A 26,500-nucleotide genomic window follows, 5' to 3' on the forward strand; every position below is an offset into this window, starting at 1 on the left:
CAAGGTAGAGCCAGCCACCTAGCCTGCTGTGATTTCTACTTTCTTTGGGGAGTTCAGGGACCAAAGCAAGGGGGTTTGAGCTAGAAGCTGGAGGATCTGCCTTCTGTCAGAAGAATCCAGCTAATAAAACCTCTGGGCTCAGCATGTTATCTTCCCTAGCTTGTGACCTCCAACCTCTAGGTTACCACTGACCATCCCCCCATCCTCTGATCCCCAAATTTAGAAACATCTACAGGGTCATTAGACCTGACTGTGTCAGACTCCACTGATGGATAGAGACCACGGAAACAGCAAGACTGTCTACCTTGTAGAGGTGCACATCCCTACACGCCCTTCTCTTCGCCCAAGGCCCAGGCCTGAGCCCCAGCGAGCAGCTGGCAGACGGTCTGCCCAGGTATCAGGAGCCCTAGCAGAGGGCCGCAGCCTCACATAGGAAGCATCTGTTCCCATAGGCCTGCCCTGCCTTCCTGCTCCTGGGCCTCTGATGCTGCTAGACCTCTTGCCCTCCTTTCTCTCACATTCTCAAAGGCTCTCTCATTCTGCTGTACCATCCACAGCCTCCTTCAGGGAAAGCAGCACAAATCACCAGCCCCTGTTTTTTACCTTCACCATCTTGGAAGGTGACCAGCCAGCCTTGGCTCTGGGGTCACAAGGCTGCTGCTGCTGTGTCCCTGGGGAGCACTTCCAGGAGCACAGGCCCAACAGAATGAAGAAGAGGATTCTGATCTCACCATAGGTCTTAGGCTTACTTATAGGGTCAGATCCTCCCTTCTTTCACTCACATCTCAGCTTTCCCAAGCTTCTTTCACTCACATCCCACCTACCCTACCTGGCAGGCCTGCTCCAATACATTTTATTCCTGCTGTTCATGTCAGATGCATCTAGGCAGGCTCCCTTGATAAGGTGGACAAAAAGCCTTTCTCTGAGCCAACCACAGCCATTCCCAGAACAGACAAAACATTCAGCTGTAGTGGGAGTAGGGGTGCCAAAGGGGCTCAAGTCTAGGTAGGAAAGTCCAACTTACTGTGCGTGCCCCAGGATGGGCTGACGGAGTGTCCTGGCAGTCTTGGGAGAACCTAGCCTTGCTAAGTACCTTGGGATTGGCCTGCGTTTGAGCCACGTGATGTCCTCATTGTAGCAAGAGAGCTTGATGGGATCTGTGGACAAATCCAGCTCCTGCCAGCCAAGCCCTACCAGGTGCTTTCTCTCCTGGGCCCAGGGCTGGTCAGCCACATCACTACTTCCTGTTTGGGGGGTGAATGTAGGCCCAGAGTGGGGTCCCCCAGTATGTATGGTGAGGCAGGGTTTTTCTGGGAAACCCTGGGAGCAGCCCAGCTCTGTCTCAGCATCGCCATCATAGTGCCCCTGGGAGAAGAGTGCAGTCTCTTTGCTTTGACAGGGCTCCCCCAGGTCAGCCTCCCTGTTGGGCAGCTTGTCAGGTGGGTGCTGATGGATGGGTGACAGGGACAGAGCTGGAAGATCACCCCCAGGCTTACTGTCGGGGGGAGATGATGAGAGCCACAGGTGCTCAGTTGCTGAAGACATTGGCAGGTCTGCCTCTTGATCACCAGATGACACTGTGTGGCCCACAGCTTGCCCCCCTGTGTCTGCTGCCACTAGACTGTGCGCAGCTCCATCCTGGGCCGACTGCTCCAAGGGAGGAGAGCCCTCATCATCTGGGCTCTCCAGGAGAGACATGGTGAGGGGAGCCATCAGTTCAGAAGCATGCTCAGAGCACGTGCCTAGTTCCCCTCTAGAGTCTTCTCCTTGGAAAGGGTTACTGTTTTTCATTGTTCTGGTTGCCACAGTTGGGCTATCTTCACTGACTTCTCTCAGAGGTGTGCTCACTGTGTCTCTTTGGTCTGGGGATCCAGGAACTGTGATGTGGGATAGTGAGAAAGTGCAACCATCTTCCTCCAGGGATGGTGAGCTGCCCTCAGCCTGCCGAGGAACCTCATTTTTGAAGGCATCCTGTCTGAGGTCAAAGGCTGGTCCGCCCCCCCTTTTCTGGTTATATACAAAGTCTGCCTGTGAGCAGTAAGGCTTCTCTGCCAGGTTTTCTCCAGGAGGAGGCCCTGAGGAGGTGGAGTCCTCCTCTCTGCTCCAGTCCAAGGGCACCTGACTTGGGCTGTGGCCGTGATCAAGTGCTATCCTGTGGCTTGCGGGGTCCCTGGAGTACATCCAGCTTCCAGTTAGACCCTTCTCGTCACCTTCTGTCCTGGGGCTAAAACACAGACTCTGCCGCCTTTCGGCTACCTGTTCCTCAGGACCTTGCTCCCTCTGATGAAGGAAGAACGAGCCTTCGCTATTCTCCAGGGTGTTTCCCTGCTTTGTGGTCCTCTGACAGGAAACATGTGAAAAAGAATCTTCACTGAAATCGCTGTCATCAAGGTCCTCAGCTTGGGCTCCATCATGGCTCTCACAACAAGAGTGGAAGGGAGGAGGGGTGTCATTCTGGAGCTGCCCCTCTGGAGGCCGGGACTGGCATAAAAACCTTTCCAGTGGTTGGTGCTTTAACTTCTGTTGGAGGAGAGGTGGCTGCTGGAACTGCTGGTGATAGAAGCGCAAATGTTCTTCCCTCTCCTTCTGATGTGGAGGGATGTCTGTCCAAGCTTCAGAGGCAGGCCTAGTAGGTGTGCCCCCCTTGCTGCCCTGACTGTACTCTACTAAGTGATGGACGTTGCCAAAGGAGAGTTCAACTCGTGACACAAGCTGCTTTTGCACTGGCTGCACAGTCTGCACTTTCTTGCACCGGGAAGGCAGCTTACCACGGACTGCTGCTTCTCCTGGGCCAGGGGCCCTGCTTCCCCACCCGAGGGCAGTTTTGTTGCCGATTGGATTTTTCTCAGAGCATGATGCAGCTGATTCTTCTGCCCCTTTTTTGGCTAAATGTCCAGGCCGCATGGTTCCTTTGATAGAGCTAGTTTGAATGACCCACTCTTGGGGAGGACTCCCTCTAGAGCCACCCCTTTTACCAGGAGCCTTAGGTACAGAAGCAAAAGGGATATTGGCTGGGTGACTGGCCAGAGGATGGGCCTTCGTTCTCGTGGAGTCAGGTGCCACTGTGAGTGACTGTTGGAGCCCCAGCTTGACTTTTTTGGGAGAACACTTGTCCCCTGGCAGGGCCACAGGAGAGCTCTGAATTCGTTTTGGAGAAGAGTTTCCAGATGTTCGATTTCGACTGCTAGCTGAAGTGCAACATTTAATGCCTTTCTTTAGTTCTTTGACCCTGTAAACGACCATTTTATGTTAAATGTGCATTCTTGCATGTTCTGTAACTTATTTCCTATAGCTTTCAGGGAAAACAAAAACCAAAGAAAACTATTACAAGGACTGGGAATTACTTTTTTTTTTTTTTTTTTGCGGTACGCGGGCCCCTCACTGTTGTGGCCTCTCCCGTTGCAGAGCACAGGCTCCGGATGCGCAGGCTCAGCGGCCATGGCTCACGGGCCCAGCTGCTCCGCGGCATGTGGGATCTTCCCAGACCAGGGCATGAACCCGCGTCCCCTGCATCGGCAGGTGGACTCTCAACCACTGTGCCACCAGGGAAGCCCCTGGGAATTAGTTTTTTATCTGGGAGAGAAATGGAGGAAATGGGGAGATTCTATTTCAGCATGAAATACCTCTCTTTACCTGAACAAAGAAGACCAGTGTCTTCTCTCAGGATAGTAGTGTGCATCCAGTATTCCATGATCAGGAGAGTTCTGGAAATACCACAGTCCCATGTGAGGGCCAGGCCAGAGGAGCTAGTCTCAGAACTATGCCCACGCAGGGCCCATGCCACGCTTCCTGAAGATCGGCCAACTCAGGAGCCTAGTGTCTACCCCTTACCCAGTCTTCCATAATCAGAGTCTTCTTTTCCCTGCAACCACCTCCTTTCAGGCTTCTCTGAGAAAATGAGTTCCCTCGAACCTGCTGGGCACTTCAAGAAGCAAAAGCCCTCTGGAAATAAGCAGGCTTGTGCTAATTCCATTAAGGGAAAAATGACCTGTCTATTCACAGGGTTTCTCAACCTTAGCACTAGTGGTGTTTGGGGTCAGATAATTCTGTGTTGTGGGGAGCTGTCCTGTGGAGTGTTTAGCAACCTCCTTGGCTTCTACCCGAGATCCCAGCAGCATTTCTCCCCAGTCACAACAATCAAAATTGTCTCCAGACATTGCCAAATGTCCCCTAGGAGGCAAAATCGCACCGTAGATAGAGAAATAGAGAACCATGCTCTATTTTACAAGGGAATTTTAGAGAGCATGGAAAAATCCAGAATTAAGTCTCTGCTAGGATTCAGTTGCCAAGATCAGAGTCTCTCACTCTGTGATACCTAAAACAAAATACAAACAGTGTAAGAATTTGGATTTACAAGGAGACATCAAGTAAAATATGACTCTCCAGTAGTTTGTTCGTAGATTCTGTGTTGAAATCCCCTAGGTGGGAGCAGTACTTCTGCCTGGGAGCTCCCAGAAAATGTCTTTTCCATTGTTTTGATTTTAATCCACTCAATAGTAGCCAAATGACCCCTCTGGCCATTACTGAAGACCAATATAGTAAACCTGACACTGAGACTTGACTTAAATCTTCCTTTTAGGTCTGGGAGGCAAGGCAAGCAGATAACACAGTAAGCAAAGAGACATAGGATGTGACTAAAGACACGTGAATTGTGTCCTTGGGCCTTTGCTGAGGTATTGCAGTAGGGCATACATCCACGGAATGGGTCGAGAGGTCCCACAGCAAGTCTAGATGGTTCCAAATTACTTCCTGTTATAAAAATCTGAGCTATTAGTTTTGTTAAAAGAGAAACACCAAAATCTCCTCCTAGCAGTCATAGTAAATAATTCTCGAAACCTGAGGGTGCCGGAAGAAATCTTACAGATAATTTTTGGTCGTTGATGCTAAAGGCTTCCAGTGTACTCTACCTTTTACCAAAATCACTCCTGTTACTGAGTTCTCTTCTGATACACCTGTTAGGGGTCCAGCTGGAACTTTATTTTTGGACTATTTAGCAACATTCTTCTAGTATGTGCAGAGATGAAAATTTTAAATCAGAGGAAAATTTTAAATAAGCAATACAATCATCCTCATCCTGTGTGTGTATGGATTGTTACCAACAATTAATTTGAACACATAAAACAAATGACTTTCATATTTATTTTCAATAATTTGTCAGACTGCTTTAAATGAAAGAGATTATTTCTATTATACTTATTCTATTTTTTAACCAAAATTATTTCAAATAATTTCTCAATCGTACTCAATGCATCCCCTCTGAGAAAGGGTTACTTTCATCCTCCGTTACTGAGGCACTGAGAGGAAAGTCTTGTTCTCTGCTCCTTAGTGATGTTCTTACTTCAAGTACTTGATATGTCTGTGATTTGGGGAGTGAATGGGGTTATGAAACAAGACTGACTTAGGGTTAATAATTGTTGAAGCTGGGTAATGGATACATGGGGGGAAAGAACCTGAAGCCATACTGGTTTTTGGGGAACAATTTTGGATCATCCCATGTCTTCTATCTGATCTCAGTCTTCACTGTCTTCTAGTAGTGCTAGGGTGCTGGCATTAGGAAACCATGCAACAAGAAAACCTCCTCGAGGAAACTTATGCCTATTATAGGCATACTTCATTTTCTTGTGCTTTGCTTTTTGGATAGTGCGTTTTTTTTTAACAAATTGAAGGTGGGTAGCAACCCTGCATAGAGCAAGTCTATTGGTGCCATTTTTCCAACAGCATTATTTTTAAATTAAGGTATGTATATATATATTTTAAATCACTTTACTGTGATCTTTGATCTATTGTGGTGGTCTGGAACCAAACCTGCAATATCTCCACAGTATGCCTGTAATATTACTATTGTTAAAGTTAACATATAATGAGTGCTCACTATTTGCCAGGTGTGGTGCTAAGCCCTTCAAACATATCGCATCAGTGATTCCACATAACTGTTATGAGATAGGTGCTATCATTATCCCTGTTCACATTAAGGAAATTGGGGCCCAGAGAAGTTGCAAATTTGTCCAAGACCACTCAGCTAGCTAGTGGCAGAGGCAGGGTATTGGCCCAGATAGTCTAACTCCAGAGTCCACTCTGGTAGCCACTTTGTAAATGATCTCTCCTATTTAAATGAGATAAGGTACACAGAGAACCTCACTCAAGCCCCCAAGCCCAGGAGGAGCTCCTCCTTTCATTCACAAATATTTATTACACAGCTACTAGGTACCAAGTACTGTCTGGGCAGGAGAGATACAGTGGAGAAAAAGATAAGGTTCCTGTTCTCACGGAACTTAGATGGTAGCTTCTCTTTCCTTCCCAATGAGTTTCATTAAATGCCATGGATACTAAAGATTCTTCAACAGTAATTAAAAAAAAAACCCAACAGGTTCCCCTCAAATAGTTTGTTAACTTTGGAGATGGATTCTTGGGAGACTGAAGAGGAGGTGTTGTAAGACAGGACCAGCAGCAAAGCAGCCAGAGGAAAGAATGGTAATGAGAGCATTTTCACACGTGAAGGAGACACGTGACCCCAGGGTAAGAGATGGGAGGGACCCTGGCAGATACCAAAGTCACCAGAGCCCTGACCTGGCAATAAGAGGTGCTAGTTCTGCCACCAACTCCCAGTGAGCCCTATTAATGTTTCCACCCTTTTCTGGGCCTCAGTTTCTCCTTCTATAACACAAGGTTGGTCTCTTCTGGACCTACACAGCTCTGAGTACTTCTGCCTTGACAAGTAATAGGTATTCTATCCCTAATAATTAGAGCTGAGGCTAGCAGGAAGAAAACCTCACTAAGCCTTCTACTCTGGAGAAATATTTCATCCCCCGCTAGCCATTTAAACGCCACTGATGGGGAATTCCCTGGCAGTCCAGTGGTTAAGACTCCACGCTTCCAATGCAGGGGATGCGGGTTTGATCCCTGGTTGGGGAACTAAGATCCCACATGCCACGCAGCGTGGCTGGAAAAAAAAAAAAAAAGCCACTGATGGAGTTGTCTCCTAAACAAAGGAGCGTGTCACCTTCCTCTTGTCACATTCACGCTTGTAAAATGGCAGGGCCTCCTACGTCACATTCTCCAAATGACCAATTGCACATTCCCCTGGCAGTAGAATTACTGTCCCAAGAACAGGCTTGTGGAGCTCAAGGTCAGATCCTTGTGTGTGTATCACACACACATACACACACGACCCGCCACCTGAAGGGGACTCACCGGTCAGCATAGCGCAAGGTATTCAGAGTGTGTTCGGTGGCCACATGGCTTGGCGAGATGTTGGCGATCATGCAGGTTTTGGCATTGCCAATGAAAGAGTCCTTCAGAACCTGTTTGAAACAGAAGGCAGGTCAATGAAGTCAACTAACCAAGGGCCTACTGACTACTTACTGTGTGCAGGACACTGGGCCACAGTCACCCTCACCCCCTTCTACGAAAAGGTAATTCACAAAAGGAGAAACACAGTCAATAAACAAAAGGTACTCACTTCACCACTAATCAAAGAAATGCAAAAAAACCATTTTGAAAAACTAAAATTTTTGCACCTATAAGATTAAGACTCATACTACCCTGCTCTGCTGAGGGTCTAGGGAAAGGGCGCTCTTGTACACTGCTACACTGCCTGTATACCGTGTAGCATGAATTGGTACATGCCTTTGGGAGGGCAGTTTGGCAATATGGTAAAAATTTGGTAAAAAATGTTCACACTCTTGGTTTGGCAATCACACTTCCAGGACTTTATCCTAAAGAGATAATAATTGCTCAGTTGATCCCCCCCCCAAAAAGTATACACAGGATATTCCTTACCTTATTATAATAGTAAAATTTGGAAAATCTACAAGTCTATAAACAGGTAACAAACTAAATAATTGTAAACTGCATACAACCATAAAAAATAATTATGTATATATGTACTTAGGTACCTGGAAAGATCTAAAACTTATGTTTGAGTGAAAAAGGTATATTATTCTGTAAGTGGATCCATGTGTGGAATTATTTTTTTAATTAAATAGGACACAATTTCTGGGGATGGAGGACATGTTTTGAAAAATAACAAAGCCAATGTCAGAATCAGGACTAACCACCTATAAGAAGGGTTTCCTGGATCCCTGGTTGAAATCATGTTTGAGAAGAAACAATCTAACCCAGTTCTGACTAGTAAGGAGCTATGTTATTATAGGTTCTGCCCCAGGTCCTGTGGGGCTGCCGATCTAGCTGCACAGGGTGAAAATCTCTCCCAGAATACAAAGATCCTCACCTAGACTGCCTTCTACCTAGTCTGTCCCTACTGTGCATAGGATTCGGTGCAGAAGGGAACCAGGGGCACCCATAACTGTCTTCACAGCTGTTTGTACCTAGGCAGACCCCTCCGTGGGCCACTCTTCTGCAGCCATTATAGATGCACACTTATTGGCGTTTCCCATTAATAAAGAAGCACATTTTCGTGACAGAAAAATGGAAGAAAAAAATTACTTATGGTTCTACCACTCAAAATAATCAGCGAACACATGCATAATTTCTGTGTAGTTTTTTCTTCTCATTTCATATTTTTAAACTATAGATCTTGGTCATCTTTCCTGTCAGGACATGTCAAAAATCTATCTCATTCTTTTTAACTGCAGCTATTATTTTTTGTCTTGAAACACTGGTCTAAGTCTTACAACTAAGAAAGTACCAAGTACAGCTGCACTACCATCCCCTTCAAAGGCTCAGAGACTCCACTAAATCAACAAGGTTTCTTTACATAAGAAATAAGCAGAAAGCTGTAGGATGGTGACCACTGCTGCCCCGCAGGGAGCCTGGCTGCTTCGTAGTGCAGGTATCCCTGCCCGAGGATGCCCCTTTCTTCTCCAAGACTGAGAGCTCCTGGAAGGAATGTGACTACTCCCCCTCCTCTCTCTGCCCCCTCCCTTCCCCCTCCCCCCTCCCCCACTCCAGGGAGCATCACGCCTTGCTGGCAGTGGATGCTCTGCTGAAGGAATAAATGAATGGAAGAAGGAACACATGAGTGAACCAGAACTCAAAGCTCATATATAACTTTACCTGAGTTAATTTGCTTTGCCTGAAAGGAGTGTGAGTGTGTTCCTGATCCAATGCACGGATACATTCCTTCAGCTGCAAAGTGGTAGAATAATAAGCACATCAGATATCACATGCAAAGTGAGAATAACAGATCATATTTTTCTTAAGTAAATCACAGTCATGCAATTCCCAAAAGGAAGTCAAAATGCCGTGCTAGTTTCTCGTTCGACAAGAAAAATCAAGCTAGACTGGGAAACATCATCCTGTGCTAGCTGTGCCTAGTTAAGCCCCCCTCCCCCCACCAATTTAAAGGCTGTGATCCTAGAATTAGCCCTGATAGTGTAGAACAGACAAACCCAGGGACATTCCCACAGGTCCCAGAGTCCAGCTTACATGGTGGCAGTTCTGGCTTGCCAGCTCCCTTTCTCTGCTCTTCTCACACTCTTCCCAACTACAAGATGCACTTAAATAGAAAGATACTATACTACTCCCCCGCCTCCCTGCTCACACATGCACACCTATAGGTATGGACTCAAGTGCAGATTCAAGTTGTCTGGATGGGACAGGAGAAATTCTAGAGTCAGAGCTGGGAAGGAACTGAGAAATCATCTAGGTCTACCTCCTCATTTAAAAACAAGGGGGGACTGTGGCCCAAAGGCAAGGGCATGTCACTTGCTCCTGGGCAGAGCCCCTCAAAGAAGTGCTCATTGGATATCACTAGTGCTAGCAGAAACCTGCATATGTAGATCTCTAGGGGCAACATGCCTATCAGAAAGAGCAGGGGTTGGGGGGACAGGATCAGGGAGGAGAGATCTTCTATTTCTGAGTCCTGCATCTCCGCTAGGTGGCAGTAAATGAGAAGAAAGGCAGGGAAAAGAATGGAAGGAATCCCTTGGCAGTGCCAGTTCTGGGAGTTCACCAAGAACAGGTAATTAGCTTTGAGAGTCTGCTGTGGCAGCAGCTACAGATGCCCACAACTAACTCCTCTCTATCTAAGAAGCTGCCGGGTTATAAGAAGGTATAAGGGAATTTCCTCTTTTATTACAAATCAGTCCAATATCCCCAAACTTTAGCACTGGGAAGATTCTCTAGAAGGGACGAGCAGGTACCCAAACCTGGTCCCTGAGTTACACCTGCCCCTTATGTACTCAAATCCAAGTGTGGCTATCAATTCTCTATGAGCCTTTGGGTCCCTTTAGCCTTGAATCAGAATGGAAAGTAGACTTTACTAAACTCTAAGGGAAAACCAAGGGAAGCACCCAGGAAAGAAAAAGGGGCACCTCTGTGCACCTCACAAAGCACAAGATTTTGATCCTATTCTATAAGGCTTGTTCTCAGGCCCCTTTACATGCTATCGCCCATGTGAGACAGACACAGTCAAGCCCCAGAGGGTTCTCCAACTTCACAGGTACTTCTTGGGTTTCTTGGTTAATTCCTGGACCATAAATTTAAATATGAGAATCAAAGATTTCTAGCTAGAGGCTGTGGACCCTTGGCCAATTCACTTAACCTGAGCTTCAGAATCCTGATCCATAAAGTGGGAATAAGAGAACCTGCTTTGTTGTGAAGGGTAAACTGACTAGCATATAGTACATGCTCAAATATATTGGTTCTGGGGCTCCTTGGAGAAATGGTTGATTCCAGGGCTAAGGCAGGGAAGAGTGTGTGACACCTTATAGTGCCAAAAGACAAGGAGCTGCTCAAAAAATGATGGGGGCATGTCAAAAGGATACAGAAACCAACCTGAAAGAACTCCCAATGGCCATCTGGGATAATTTGAGCAAGAAAATAAATAATGATAGAAATGGATTCTAATTTAGCAAATAAAAGAAATATCCATTTACTATTCTTTTTTTTTTTTTTTTTTTTTTTTTGCGGTACGCGGTCCTCTCACTGCTGTGGCCTCTCCCGTTGCAGCTCCGGACACGCAGGCTCAGTGGCCATGGCTCACAGGCCCAGCTGCTCCGCGGCATGTGGGATCTTCCCAGACTGGGGCACGAACCCGTGTCGTCTGCATCGGCAGGCGGACTCTCAATCACTGCACCACCAGGGAAGCCCTCCATTTACTATTATAACTAAATAACCAAATAAATAAATTAAAGAGAAAAAACAGCTCTTTCTTACAGTAGCATTCTAACTAATTAATGTAGAATGATGAACATAGAAAATCCCATCAGGTAAACACCACAGTAATAATTGTTGCAGGTAAGAATCATCAATGGATACTAAAATTAGGCAGCAAAAGTGTGATGTAAACAGGATATTTGCATAGTTTCAAAGTATCTCTCCATAAGATACTTATTACAAAGGGAATAATCATAACTTTACAGTGGAGTAACCTAGCACAAACCACCTTAACTCAGTGATCAAGTTTAACATCACCAGTAATAAGACATATTGACTGATACAATACACTGAGAAGTACACAACTTCTGTGGTATTCTTGCTAAAAATTCATTATCTCAATCTAATAATGAGAAAACATTATGCAAACACAAATTCAGAGACATTCTGCAGAATAACTGGCCAGCATTCTTCAAAGGTGTTAAGGTAGAAATTGACAAAAACTGAGGAGACTACAGACCCATGATAACTAAATGTAACATAGAATCCTGGACCTGAAAAAGAACATTAGTGGGACTATTGATGAAATTCAAACAAGGTCTGTAGATAGTTAATAGTATTATATCAATGTTCATTTCCTGATTTAGATTACTATAGTTATATAAGATGTTAACATTAGGAAGGCTGGGTGAAGGAATGCTACATGTTTATTTCTGTAACTTTTTTAAAATCTAAAATTATTCAAAAATTTTAAACAATAATAAAAAGATGCTGATTCTCTCACCTCTCTCAGCCTCCCAATTTATCCCTCATGAGGCCTGGAAATAATGTGTCTAGCTGGAGATTTCAGTTCTGATCAAAAGGACTTAAATACTGTGGAGGGGCACAAGACAGGACTATGCATCTATAAGAAGGAATGAGGGTCTCTGTACACAGCCATGGAGTGAGCTCCAGGATACTGTTAAGTGCAAAAAGTAAAGTGTTTACAGTATGCTACCTTTTATTTTTTCCCTCCTGAGAAAGGGGTGAATACAAACATATATATTGGTAGAAAATCATTATCTAAGGGGAGGGAGGTAACAGGATTGAGAGGACAGGGTTGAACACTAGACTTTTCTGAATGTGGCTTATTTTATAACTTTAATTCAATACAAAATTGGTAAGCTTAAACACACAGAGAAGAATTATTTCAAGTGACTTTGCAACACAGTATTATGACTGTACATCCCTAGTGGGATACAATTTAAGGGTAAAAAGGAAACTGCAAAGAAATCTTAATCTGAATTCAGTAATCATATTATGAGTAATATTAACATGATTTGGGTATACATATGTATTGAAGTAGAGCAAATAAATTATATTAATGTTAGGAACTAAGAATTTTAGCATAAGAGAAAAGGGAGGGAAATATAAATTTTAAAAAGTTAAGCAAAAATCCTGCAGTCTTAATTTTGAATTAATTTATTAGTATGAATCCCTGATATACTTTTACCTTTAAAAAAAAATATCTAGGGCTTCCCTGGTGGCGCAGTGGTTAGGAATCTGCCTGCCAATGCAGGGGACACGGGTTCGAGCCCTGGTCCGGGAGGATCCCACATGCCAGGGAGCGGCTGATCCCGTGCGCCACGGTTGCTGAGCCTGCACACTGGAGCCCACGAGCCACAAGTACTGAAGCCTACGCGCCTAGAGGCCCAGCTGCGCAACGAAGAGTAGCCCCTTCTTGAGGCAACTAGAGAAAGCCGCGCGCAGCAACAAAGACCCAATGCAGCCAAAAAAAAAAAAAAAAAAAAAAAATTTCCAAGCTCTGTCCACCAAAAAGGCCTAGTAGCGAGGACTAACAGTGGTAGTAAGTACCACTAGCACTCTAAATGGTCTCTAAATACCATTTCCCTCTAAAAACCAAGGCTTGTTGAAGAAATGGCTGATTCAAGGTCTGGGGAAAGAAATGTACAAGATGAGCCTACAACATCTTGTCATACCAGAAAGCCAGAGACTAGTAGGAACATATTTGAAAAGACTCCCACTGGCCAAAAATGTGTAATTTAAGAAGAAGAAGAAAAAAAGATGACAATGTTTATAATAATATGAAAACAAACAAAAAAATAAACAACAACAACAAACTCATGGTCATGTTTAGGTTACCAGGACATCAACTCATTCTGAAAACTGGTGAGTGAAGGCAAAATATCAAGCATTTATCTTGCCTCTGTTGTATGAATTATATTTCAGGATAATCAGATAGTTGGGGGAAAGTTCTTTCCAGTTAATTAATAAATACAGAAGGAATATTAGAATTAGAATATCACCATTTTGGAATCCCTAATGAAGCAATGGATAAAGGTAATAATGCTCATTGACAGCTGCTAAAACCATAAGGTGAAAAAGGTTGATGGGAAATAGTAATGGAGGAATTAGAGTGATAACACTTCAAAATCACAAAAAGAGATAATCAGACATTCTGTACCTCCTGATGTGTTCCTATAGAAAGTGTAAGAACTACTCATGAATTATTCTTGCCAAAAAAACAGAACTTAAATCTGATCAAGGCTCTAGATCAGCATTTTCCCAATCAAAATCTGTGAGCCACAAATACAAACCATATATGTAATTTTATTATAATAGCCATATTAAAAAGAAATATAACCATATTAAAAAGAAATAAAACTAGTATGTATAAAATAGAGAATAAGAACCTGCTGTATAGCACAGGGAACTCTACTTAATTTCGCTGTACAGTAGCAACTAACACAACATTGTAAGACAACTATACCCCAATAAAAAAAAAAGAGAGAAAAAAATAAAAAGAAATAAAACCAGATGAAATTATATATTAAACATATAATCTTAATTGTATATTATATTAAAGATATAATCTTAATTATATATTTTAGTTAATCTGACACATCCAATAATATTTTGGCATGTAATCAGTATGAAAAAATATTAATGATATCTTACATGCTTCAACGTGTAATTTACACTTAGAGCACATCTCAATTCAGACTAGCCACATTTCAAGTACCCAATAGCCACATGTGGCTTAGTGGCTCCCATTTCGGACAGCACAAATATAAATCTTAACCACTTTATAGAAAATAGAGGATAGAGTACCATGTTAAACATCAACATGGAATGCAGATAGCCTAATCCAGAATGTAGGAAATCTCATATGTCAAGTGACTGAGTTTTCTTCAACAAATACATTAATATTAAAAAAAGAGAGAGGGGGGAAGAACTGATATGGCATGAAAGAGGAATATCAACCAAAAGCAATCCGAGGATCTTGTTTGTATCTTGATTTGAATAAATCAACTCTAAAATGACATTTATGGGACAACTGGTAAAATTATAACACTTACTGGATAACAGGTATCATTAAATAATTATTTCTTTAGGTGTGCAATGGTATTATGTTATATTAAAAGATAAGAGTCCTTATCTCTGAAATACATCATTAAATATTTGTGGAAGAAATGACATGATGACAGGATTTGTTTTAAAATAATCCAACCAGGAGAAGGAAAGGGTTGGTTAGATTTTTCACATGTTGAAGCTGGGAGACAAGTATTTGGGAGATCATTATACTATTTATTCTACTATTATATGTTTGAAAAAATAATTTTAAGACTTGATGAGAGGGAGAAAGTGTACCTAAGTTAACCATTCAAGCAACTGCAGAAATACTTCTCTGTTCCTAATTGTCAGGGATTGACCAGAGGAAGAGAAGGCAGGGAGAGAAAGAAGAGTTGTCGAGAACTGCCAAGAATCTGATTGGGCACCCTTCGTCTCCGTCTCCAGCCTTGGAATTCCACTGCCTTATTCCACCCCACCCTCTCCTACTTTGTCTGCATGTAAAGAGGGGCAAAATCTCTCAAGAATGATTTTTAATTTATTTTATTTTTTTTTGCGGTACGCGGGCCTCTCACTGCCGTGGCCTCTCCCGCTGCGGAGCACAGGCTCCGGACGTGCAGGCTCAGTGGCCGTGGCTCAGGGGCCCAGCCGCTCTGTGGTATGTGGGATCTTCCTGGACTGGGGCACGAACCCGTGTCCCCTGCATCCGCAGGCGGACTCTCAACCACTGCGCCACCAGGGAAGCCCAAGAATGATTTTTAGATTAAAGGTTTTGAACAACTTACAGCCAGAAGACTCTGGTTTATTTCCGCACCTTCCATCTTTGTCTGTCTATCTGAGTCTCTGGCATCTGCTGCTCTTTCACTGCCAGCCAAGTCAATAAAAGAGATCCTAGAGAAAAGACACAGCAAGGATGACTTCTTTGGGGCTTTGGTTTATTTTTACATCAGCCAGCATTTTGTGAACCCAGCAAGAAATCAGCACTGACCCATCCTCAGGAAAGTAAAAGATATTACTGTCAGCTTTCCAAAAGTATTGCAAGATTCTAATCTGTCAGTTACTGCTGGCACTGTTCACTTAGATCCTTCTGTTGGTTTTAATCATTTGTGAGAAAGTATGACTGAAATTAATTAAACATTCTTCCCATAAGGCTAAATGACCACAATGCAAATCACTTAGGTGACCACTTAGATAATTAAATAGAAACTTCCGTGGGCTGCTTTCCAGCAAACCCCCCCTCCCCGTAAAAAAAAAAAAAAGACTCATTACTCAGAGGTGAGATAGGTTCATCCATCACTGTGGCAGAGTTTGCTAAGATAGCACCAGAAAGGCAATGAATGTACCCAGTTGTCTTATGGCTTCTTTCAGGAAGGATGGATTAATTTTCTTTCTTTCTTTTTTCTTTTTTTTTGCCTGTAAGCTCTCTGAGATGCATTTCCTACTATTCCTCTGCTGATACTGTTTTTCACATTAGAAGCAATCAATGTCCCTTTTAATAACTTAGGGTTGACCAACAATAGGTCATTACTTCATGGTTAATCAACTGATGGCACTTTAGTACAATGATTTATTTCAGAGTTGATAACTCTACTGTGTATCCCTGTAAGATATAAATAAAGAACTCCACAGTGGCAGGATGTCCTGTTGTTGACAACACATATTTCAAAGTCACATTAGGGAAAGGCACACAATGCGATTCCCTGTGTATTTCCAGCTCACCTGCCAAATGTCCTCTTGGCTGAATCTTTGATCTGAATTTGGATGATAGCATGAGAGCGGGAGGAGTCTGCATTAACTCCAGTGGCCCCAGTGCTGCGCTCCTTGCTGCCCTTCAAGATCACCTGAAAATAAAATCCACAGGGTGACTTCTGCAAGGAGTAAACAAAGCCCTCTGGCTCCTAAGAGTCGGCTGAGAGCAGTAGAGACCAGACATATAGCTTTGTCAGTAGACTGCAGTCTTTTCCCTCTATGAGGAAAGTTGCCTAAACTCTAAATCATATAGAATAAGTGCCCAAGAGCAATGAAAACAATGTGGAATACTAATCTTGGGGGAGAACATTCAATAGCTCAAGAGCTAATTTACTTCTTGATCTCATACACTCTTTTTAATATCTTTGATGGATTTATCCTGACTAAAATCCCCAGGGCATAACTTGGCTCCAAAGTAAGGTCCCATCATACCCATCTGTTGTAGTAACCGAAGCAAAGGACAGAAATGTGCATCACAGAATGAATGATCACATCCACCTCTTCCACCACGATGCAGTCATAAAGGAGACCAGGACTGATGTGTGGGAACATGGAAGTGATGAGTTATCACAATTGCCATGAGCCCATGATTTCCCTTGAGACCACTGCCCCTCCAAATGGGAGTAAAGGCTAACTCGGGTCCCTCTGGCCACAAAGGAATGGGGGAGAAGAGGTGAAGCCTCAGGAATGGCCTCAAGCCACTGAAAACACAGCCATATAAGAATATCCTAGGGAGGGTGGGAGGAAGGGAGACGCAAGAGGGAAGAGATATGGGAACATATGTATATGTATAACTGATTCACTTTGTTATAAAGCAGAAACTAACACACCATTGTAAAGCAATTATACTCCAATAAAGATGTAAAAATTATATATATATATCCTGCCCTGGTTTGGGGGAGTGTTGATTATTGAGAATCAAGAAGGTGAAGAACTTTAAAAATATTTGACAGGATCCTCACAGTAGCCTAAGGTGAGGTGAGTATGATTATTATGCCCAATTTACAGCTGAGGAATAAATTCAAAGGTTGATTTGCTCACAAACAGCTGTTTTGTGGCAGAACCAAATTCCACATCTAGTATGTCTGATTCCAAAGCCCATGTAGCTTCTACTACACTGTGGGGCACTTAGGACAAATTCATCTATTTTGCAGTGAATTAGACTAAGAAAGTCCTATTTAATTTTTTTCTCAATCTCTCAGAAGTTTAATTTTTATCATATTGAACATAGCTACAGTTTCCAGATTAAAGAGTCCAAAAGTTGACAGAGTCAAACCTTCAACAATAGTCCATAAAATATCTTAACAAACAGGGGTAGGTACTTTTTAAAAAATTAACTAATAATAAATTCCTCCATGGCATAAGCAATAGTTATGTCTCTAAAGATTATCAGTGAGATTCAGAATTGTATTTTAGAATCAAATTTAGAATCAAATTTTAAATGCACTCATTTTGTATATAGCTTGCTTAAAGTTTAAAGGGACTATCTGATGAATCCTTTTGTAAAGAGCAGAAATTGTTAATTTACAAAACTGGATTATCAACTGCATGGATAGCATGTTGCTGCTAATCAGAAATCAGAAGAATTAGAGCAGTAATCCCTTATACTGGGTGGGGCAACTGCCCCCCCCCCCCACAAAAAAAAAGCACTGATAACTAAACCTGGATGCTGGCTAGGTCACTTAAGGCCAAATCTATGACTGAACCATCTAGTTTGTCTGGCTATCTATCTATCTATCTATCTATCTATCTATCTAACCACCCATCCATCCATGCCTCGCTGCAAGGCTTGCCGGATCTTAGTTCCCCAGCTAGGGATTGAAATCGGGGCCACTGCAGTGAAAGCACAAAGTCCTAATCACTGGACCGCCAGAGAATTCCCATGAACTATCTAGTTTAAATGCACTTCCTCATCCTGGCCTTTCTCTATCACTCTGATTTCATATTTTCATAGATTACAATGCAATGATGAGGGATTATTTTAGATTTGTATTAGTCTTTTTTATCAAACTTCTTTTTCATTAGAAAAGGAAGACATGCTTACTGGGGAAAACTTAGAAAATATAGGAAAAATATAAAGAAGAAAATATATACCTTCCATAACCCCAGAGTTAACAAGATTCTGGTGCATTTCCTCCCAGGGTTTTAGGGGTCTCAGAGCTCTTTTGATATATATATATGTCTTTTACAAACCCCATGAAGAGACAGGGGAGATCTTTTAAATGCCTACATTTGTGAATTGTGTAAGCAATATGCTTGCTGGATAAAGGAACAATCACAGAGAAGTTAAGTGGCTTATCCAAGGTCACACAGGCAGAATATGGTCAGGCTAGGGATAGAAGCCAGGTACTCTCTGCCACGTGTAATCAATGATGCTACTTCTGCTGGAATATGATGAGAGCTCAGAGAGGCCTTAAGGCCATACCTAGTCAGGAACTGTGGATACTGACAGGAAGCTCAAGGGGTGACCTTGTGGTTCATCCCCAGGGGAGTCAAGAAAGACTGTCTTCTGAGGTTCTATTATAGAGTTTTATACTTGGCTTTTCATTGTGCCATGATGTACTAGATACCTGTGAGTGCATCTCAGAAAATCTAACATGTTGAGGTGACTTTTCCTGACTAAATGCCTTTTAGAGAAAACATGAAGGAATTTTTGCTCCATGGTCCAGTTTCCTCAGCTTCAGTAACAGTCTGCAACCACCATGTTTTTCAGAAACTGTGGTATAAAGCAGCTGAGCTCTGAGGAGTAAAAATGAGGCAGTCTGTGAAGATCATTAGACAGACTTTTGTAAATGATATACAACTCAAGTGTAGCAGTTAACAGTGAAATCTGAAGTTAGACTGTCTGGGTTTACATGCCAGCTCTGACAATACGGTTGTTTAAACTTTTGCATTGTGAGAACTTTTACAAATCACTTAACTTTTCAGGGCCTCAGTTTCTTATCTATAAAATGGTAATTTCATAGGTTACTTTTGAGGACTAAAAGAGATAATACGTAGTATGTAAAGCACTTAGTACTACGAATGGCACATTATATGTTCTCAATAAATATTAATTAAAGAAAATATACTGGGCTTCCCTGGTGGCGCAGTGGTTGAGAACTTGCCTGCCAAGGCAGGGGACACGCGTTCGAACCCTGGTCTGGGAAGATCCCACATGCCATGGAGCAACTAGGCCCATGAGCCACAACTACTGAGCCTGCGCGTCTGGAGCCTGTGCTCCACAACAAGAGAGGTCGCGAATAGTGAGAGGCCCGCGCACCGCGATGAAGAGTGGCCCCCGCTCGCCGCAACTAGAGAAAGCCCTCGCACAGAAACGAAGACCTAACACAGCCAAAAATAATAAATAAATAAATTAAAAAAAAAAAAGAAACTATACTAAAGAACTAACATATTTTTCTTTTTTTAATGTATTTATTTATTTTTGGCTGCATTGGGTCTTTGTTGCTGGGCGCGGGCTTTCTCTACTTGCGGTGAGCAGGGGTTATGTTTGTTGCGGTGCGCAGGCTTCTCACTGCGGTGGCTTCTCTTGTTGTGGAGCACGGGCTCTAGGCGTGCAGGCTTCAGTAGTTCTGGTTCACGGGCTCTAGAGCGCAGGCTCGGTAGTTGTGGCACACGGGCTTAATTGCTCCGCAGCCTGTGGGATCTTCCTGGACCAGAGATCGAACCCGTGTCCCCTGCATTGGCAGGCGGATTCTTAACTACTGTGCCACATGGGAAGTCCCAAGAACTAACATCTTTGTGTAAACTTCCAAAACTTAAACTATTTCTTTTAAAAAATGTAGGGACTTCCCTGGTGGTCCAGTGATTAAGACTCCGTGCTTCCAGTGCAGGGAGCATGGCTTTGATCCTTGGTCAGGGAACTAGGATCCGCACAGCAGGAAGCAAAGCTTCATCTGCTGCTCCCCATCACTCACATTACGCATTATCACCTGAACCATCCTCCCCCCACCCCCCATCCCACCCATCCATGGAAAAACTGTCTTCCATGAAAGCGGTCCCTGGTGCCAAAAAGGTTGGGGACCGCTGCTTTAGACAAATCATGTTATGTGAGTAGTAAAATGGGGACCTGCAACAATAGAAAGTAGAGACAACTATGGAATTCTGTGGCACTGGGAAATATTCAGGGACTTTTTTTTGGGGGGGGCGGGTACGCAGGCCTCTCACTGTTGTGGCCTCTCCTGTTGCGGAGCACAGGCTCCGGACGCGCAGGCTCACCGGCTATGGCGCATGGGCCTAGCCACTCCGCGGCATGTGGAATCTCCCTGGACCGGGGCACGAACCCGTGTCCCCCGCATCGGCAGGTGGACTCCCAACCACTGCGCCACCAGGGAAGCCCCAGGGACTTATTAATAAGAATAATAGACATGACAAATTTAACTAGCATCACAGTAAGCATTATATGTATATTATCTCATTTCCTTCTCTGTCACACAACCCAATCGTCTGCTAACATCCACATATTTCGGGCTCAGAAAGGTAAAGGATGTGCTCAAGGACACACGGCACTGGGACCCAGCTCCATCCAGACTTTAATCACGAAGCTTCCTGCACAAATACCAAAGACAGGCTATGAGCACTTCAGCAGGGTAGGCACTGTGTATAGACTAAGTCTCTATCACCGGCATACAACTGAGGCTTATCTAGGGGAAGCTCTTACTCTGTGGGCCTCTGCTACCAACTACAGCCAAGGCAATGTTAAAACACGAAGCAGATTTATTAGAAGTTCACAAATGGATACCTATAAGTACATGAACTGTCTGTAGGAATGACTTAAAAGCCCAAAAAACTCTACAAGGGAAAAAATGTCCATCATTTATTTGCCTGACAAGCAAAACCTTGATTCCAAATCTGGTTGCATCAGCAAGTCCTCTGTAAAGGCAGGGAAGTCCTGGTCCCTGCATTGGTAAGACCGGGTAATAAAATACACCTGGAAGGAGAAACTTCTTGGAGGAAGGACAATCCTGTGTGAAAAATGAAGCTGCCAGTTGTGCAGGCAGGTAACAAGTAGCCATGCCTGAGTGAGCCTGAGGGTGATCTGCGATGGTGACATACATGAAGATGACACCTGAGGGTGACACTTGAGCAAACACATAGGTGATACCTGAGTGAGCGTGAATGGTGACACCTGAGAGAGAGTGAAAGTGTGACACCTGAGTTGGCAAGTGCTGTTGTTTCAAGTCAGTAAATGTTTATGAGGGTAACCATGTCAGATATCCATAATTTATATCAACTTTCCACCTTGATCTCAGCTGGCTTCCTTCTTGTACAACCTTGTATGTATTACAGACTGAGGGTATCAATGGCAATAATATGTCCACTAACAAGAAACTTCTGCTTGTCTTAGAAAACACACCTTAGGATAGAGCAGTGCCATAAACTCTTCCAGGGTGAGAGTGATTTGACACCAGATTGCCCACTAACATAGTTATGACCCATAGCCAAGGAAAAGGGACTTTTTAGTGTTTGATCCTTTCCCATTCAATTGGTCTAATTTCCAAGGACAACAGCATCATGAGGACCAACTCTCCTGAAACTCCCAGCCAAATGAAGGAACGACTAGGGGAGGTAGCGGCAAGAGGACCACAGGGAATAGGTGTGTAAGAAACAATTTCCTCAGGACTCTGCAGTGGAGGGAGCTCTGGACAGGTTAAGAATGGTCAACAGCCTCAGAAGAACCCTTCAACATGTCCCCCACACCTTTGTTCTGTGCCTGCCTTTGCAGTCACTAAAAAGGGGCTCTTAGGTGCCTGCCTAGAACAGCCACACTAAGGTGCCATCCTTGGATTTTGGGTACCAGGATTCAGGAATCTGATAATCACATAAATACAAGGTTCCAGCCCTTAAACAAAATTTACCTATTTGTCCCAAGAAAAAGAAACTGTTAGAGGGCTTCCCTGGTGGCGCAGTGGTTGAGAGTCCGCCTGCCAATGCAGGGGACACGGGCTCGTGCCCCGGTCAGGGAAGATCCCACATGCCGAGGAGCGGCTGGGCCCGTGAGCCATGGCCGCTGGGCCTGCGCATCCGGAGCCTGTTGCTCCGCAACGGGAGAGGCCACAACAGTGAGAGGCCCGCGTACCGCAAAAAAAAAAGAAACTGTTAGAAAAAGACACGTATTAATGGTGGGCCACCTCGCCATTTCACACACCCAAGTCCCTGGAGGGATGTACTGTGAAGCTGTTCTAAAGGTGGGTATTGTCAAGTACCCAGCCTGTCCTTCGAGCCCTCTCCCTTTGACTCTAGCCAGGCTGTTGGATATACTGGCTTGGATATACTTGTTGGATATACTAGCATGACTATGATGGCTGCATGTTAGAATAACCTTGGGAGCTTTTAAAATAATACCCATCTTCATACATTGCTGGTGGGAATATAAAATGGTGCAGCCACTTTAGAAAACAGTTTGGCAGTTCCCCAAAAAGTGACTCAGCAATTCCACTCCTAGGCATATACTCAAGAAAACTGAAAACGTACGTCCATACAAAAACCTGTACCTGAATGTTCATAGCAGCATTATTCATAATAGCCAAAAGGTTGAAACAACCCACATGCCCATCAACTGATGAATAAAATATGGTACATACATACAACAGAATATTATTCCGCCATAAAAAGGAATGAAATACTGATACATTCAACGACATGGATGAACCTTGAAAACATTATGCTAAGTGAAAGAATGCAGAGACAAAATGTTGCATATTGTGTGATTACATTTATATGATATGGCCAGAAAAGGTAAATCCAAAGAGATAGAAATTAGTGGTTGTCAGGCACCAGGCACAGGGGAAATAAAGAGTAACTGTTAATGGTACAGGGTTTCATTTTGGTGTGATGAAAATGTTCTGGAATTTGATAGTGGTGATAGCTGTACAACTTTCTGAAAATACTAAAAAAAAAATCACTAAATTACATATTTTAAAAGGGTGAAAAAAGCAGATTTTAAAATACCTTTGGAATGATACACAAAAAACTAAAAAATATATTAGTTGCCTCAGGAAAAGGGAATGGAAGGAATATTTTCATTGTACTTTCTGAATTTTGAATCCATGTGAAGGTACTACCCATTAAAATTTTTATTGAAAATAGAATATTTCTCTCCAGCAGCCTTTACTAGAGCCCACTACCATAAAAATACACATTAGCAGCTTTTGAAACTGGCTCAAAAGTATCCTCTCATGCATTAGGCTCTCCCACATGCCTTACTTCCCACCATCAAGGCACTGAGACAACAACCTTGTAGAGAAAGGAGCCAACCTCTCAGAGGAGGATTCATATTTTATAAGTGTGAAATGGTATGTTTGTCATCGCCCTTTGCCTAAACCTGAGTCCATTATATTTAGGAGATAGCAAAATGAAGTCTTCCCTGGTACTTAGGCTGCTACAGTGGGGTAGTAAAGGAGGAAGAATTACCTCTAAGAGAAGCTCCACACTATCCACCTGAAGTTCTCGCAGTCCCACTATCTGTACCACATGCTTGCTATCTTCTCTTGCGAAGAGCCTGTGGATGCAAGAACATGGTTGGTTTGGCAGAGCTTCAGTAACAGACTCCCCAGAACCCAACCCACCACTCCCCATTAAGTAGCAGTTTTGCTGTTTGTGTGGCATCGATATGCATTCTCCTCACCACCCCCCACACCTCCTGATTCCAGCCCCAGGCTTCAGAGGCAGTCTTTGATTGTTTTAAACAAATCAGCATCTTTGGCTACAATGAATAGAATGACCATTTAAGCCAGACCTATGCCAATCAATGGATGGTGTATTCCTGGCTACAGTGATTGGTTCAGGAGTGGATATGGGATCTTCGCTGGTCCCATCAAAATAAAGTCCTAGTCTCTGGTTGTTAGGTGCTCTCTTTTTCTCTCTAGAAGTGAAAGCATGTGGCCCTGGGAGCAGTGGCAGCCATTCTACATCCACAAAAGAGACAGTTTTGGAATGATGCTAATACAATGGAAGGTAGAGCAGAGAGATGCAAAGAAACCGGGTCTCTATAACATCACTGAACTGCTAGAGTATAAAGACCCTAAGGCTTGACTGTCCTCTAGGCTTTCTAGTTATACGAGCCAATGGCTTCCCTAAATGCATAAGCCAGTAAGAATGGGGTCTTATTTTACTAAATACTTGCAACATAAGGAGTCCTGATACATTTTCTAAGGAAGCAAGGAAGAGCTGGTGTTGCACCTGAAAGTCTCAGGCCTGCGTGTAACAAAATGAATGGTTACGGTCTACCATCATCACTGAACCAGATCCACCAAGGGGCATGTATTGAATCTATCAAAGACTCTAAGATTATTTTCTCCCTTAATAAGATAATGATTGCCAAATAAAATAAAATAAAGTAAAATAAAATAATGGAGTTTCACTTCACAGCCAAAAAAAGATTTTCTCAAAAAATTTTTTTCTCCATCTAAACCTTACCCCAAGTTTCCAAATTTTTACAGAAGGATAGGAAAACAGCCTCACCAATGCCCTTGATCTCTCAGAAGACAACTCTATTGGAAAAGTTAGGCTTCTGGAATAAAAGAAAGATCTAGCTTTCAGAGCCTTCACATCACACCTGAACATACTTCCCAGGCCCCAGAAAAGTTCCTAATGAATAGCCTAAAATGCACTGCTGTATTTTTAAATCATAGAAGAAAGAAGTATATTTTTATCACTTTTTATGCAAAGATAAAGACAACTTATTTTCTACTTTAAAGAGTTAATTTTAAGATCTTTAAACTTTGGTTTCTAGTTTAAGAGGTAGACTGAGCACATATACTTCTATCTACCTTTGACAAAGCCCCTCTTATAGAAAATATATTTTATTTTAAAAACAACAGGATAAGTCATAACAGCTCTAGGCAAACAAGAAAGAGTATTATCAATGGAGCAGGACATTTCAGAAGTCTCAGAAAAGCAGGAAATAAAGAGGTATTAGCCAATTAACCAGAGACATAAAAAAAAAAAAATCCCACAGCTCAAGACACTTGGAGAATAAGTGTGGGTATTCCCTAGTGAGCCCTAGAGAAGCTTTAAACCCAGGAGTTAGCATATTCCCATCCCCTTGGCTATAATTAAAGAATGTAGAAATAACAGGACAGTATATTGGGGTCATTCACTAAAGAACTGCACTCGAAAACAGCTGGATATCCTGACTGTCCCTTCACACAAAGAAACAAAACGCGCACGCACACACACACAACAGTGGCTTTTATTTTCATGCTAACTGTTCTTTAAAGGAAGTGGCCATTCTGACTGGAAAGGGCTCCTAATAAGGGTATTGAGGCTTGAAAGAGAAGCTGTGATGGAGCTAACTTGAGGCTTCAAAACCAACACAGAGAGAGTAGAAAAGAAAAGCAAGTCTTCCCCAAAGCAACCCCAAAGTAGCACCCTTCTTTATCTGGCAATTGTGTCATGACTGAACCCCCAACACCTGTACATTCTCTGAATTGTGGCATACTGAAGGTCCCTTTTGTTGAAATAGTCCATAAGATGGTGGCCTGCCTAAGCCCACTCCAGTGACTTCTCCAGTTATGCTACCCAATACTCTAGTGCCCCTCTATGACGGGGGCCGCCCTATCAATGCTCTCCACGAACCGGAGCTGCTCCTCCACCCCTACTCCCCATTCCAGTGCTTTCCTGGAGCACACGAAACTTGCACGACCTTTTGGACAGCTCTGTAGGGGCTTAGGTATCTTTGCTGGGGGCTAGTCTCTTTCACTGATTTGGTTTCCCCAGACTTCCACCATGCTCAGCCTCAACTCACTCCTCTTCACCTGGTGTGGCTGCTCCCAACATGTCTCAGGTCTGGTTAATTCTGTCCTGACAACCTCTTATCCTTCCACGTCCCGTTCCCTCTCTCTCCTCCCTGTTCTCCCAGTCAGTTGATACCTCCACAACTTTGTGGCCTCCTACTCAGTTAAAATCATCTGTTTCAACCTAAACAAAACTTTATGCCAGAAAAATACAATAGGGATTTAAAATCAGTTACTGAATGAATACATTTCCAAAGTATTGTATTATGTGGCAAGGGCAATAGGTTAAGGCTTATAAGAGTTAATGTGAAGAAAAGATTTTCTTTTCTTTTTACTGATATCAGAAAACTATCATTAAGTTTACCCTAAGATTATTGATAAGAAAAACAAGAGGAAGTGGGAAACATTATAGTTCTTCCAGTGCAATAATAGGTCAAAAGAATAGGAAGGGATTTAAGTATATGTTGCTTTCCTGACTTCCTGAAATTATAATCTTTTTCACAGACCAAAATAAAAGGGATATAGTTTTTTTGATGAGCATTAGGATATTGATCACTTAAAAAATACTAATGGAAGGCTAGTTTATATTCTTCTTTAGCTGAACT

At 43.1% G+C, this 26,500-nt stretch overlaps 2 protein-coding genes across 2 annotated transcripts in view; one reads left to right on the forward strand and one right to left on the reverse strand.

Annotated features, from left to right (window-relative positions):
* The window catches only part of UBAP1 (ubiquitin associated protein 1), a 73,729-nt gene extending 58,719 nt beyond the window's left edge, over positions 1-15,010 (forward strand). Inside the window, exon 7 of the mRNA XM_069540778.1 lies at positions 14,764-15,010. Within this exon, the coding sequence (XP_069396879.1) occupies positions 14,764-14,829 (66 nt within the window). The 3' untranslated portion in view covers positions 14,830-15,010. The remainder of the gene's footprint in view (positions 1-14,763) is intronic.
* Positions 1-26,500, reverse strand: part of KIF24 (kinesin family member 24) — a 71,676-nt gene that overhangs the window by 2,556 nt on the left and 42,620 nt on the right. The window contains exons 6-11 of the mRNA XM_060014901.1: positions 23,572-23,659; positions 16,129-16,250; positions 15,195-15,300; positions 9,016-9,087; positions 7,192-7,301; positions 1,025-3,229 (exon numbers count right to left, since the gene is read on the reverse strand). Of these exons, the coding sequence (XP_059870884.1) occupies positions 1,025-3,229; positions 7,192-7,301; positions 9,016-9,087; positions 15,195-15,300; positions 16,129-16,250; positions 23,572-23,659 (2,703 nt within the window). The remainder of the gene's footprint in view (positions 1-1,024; positions 3,230-7,191; positions 7,302-9,015; positions 9,088-15,194; positions 15,301-16,128; positions 16,251-23,571; positions 23,660-26,500) is intronic.

The sequence above is a fragment of the Delphinus delphis genome, chromosome 6 (genome assembly GCF_949987515.2).
Source record: "Delphinus delphis chromosome 6, mDelDel1.2, whole genome shotgun sequence".
Classification (NCBI taxonomy): Eukaryota; Metazoa; Chordata; class Mammalia; order Artiodactyla; family Delphinidae; genus Delphinus; species Delphinus delphis.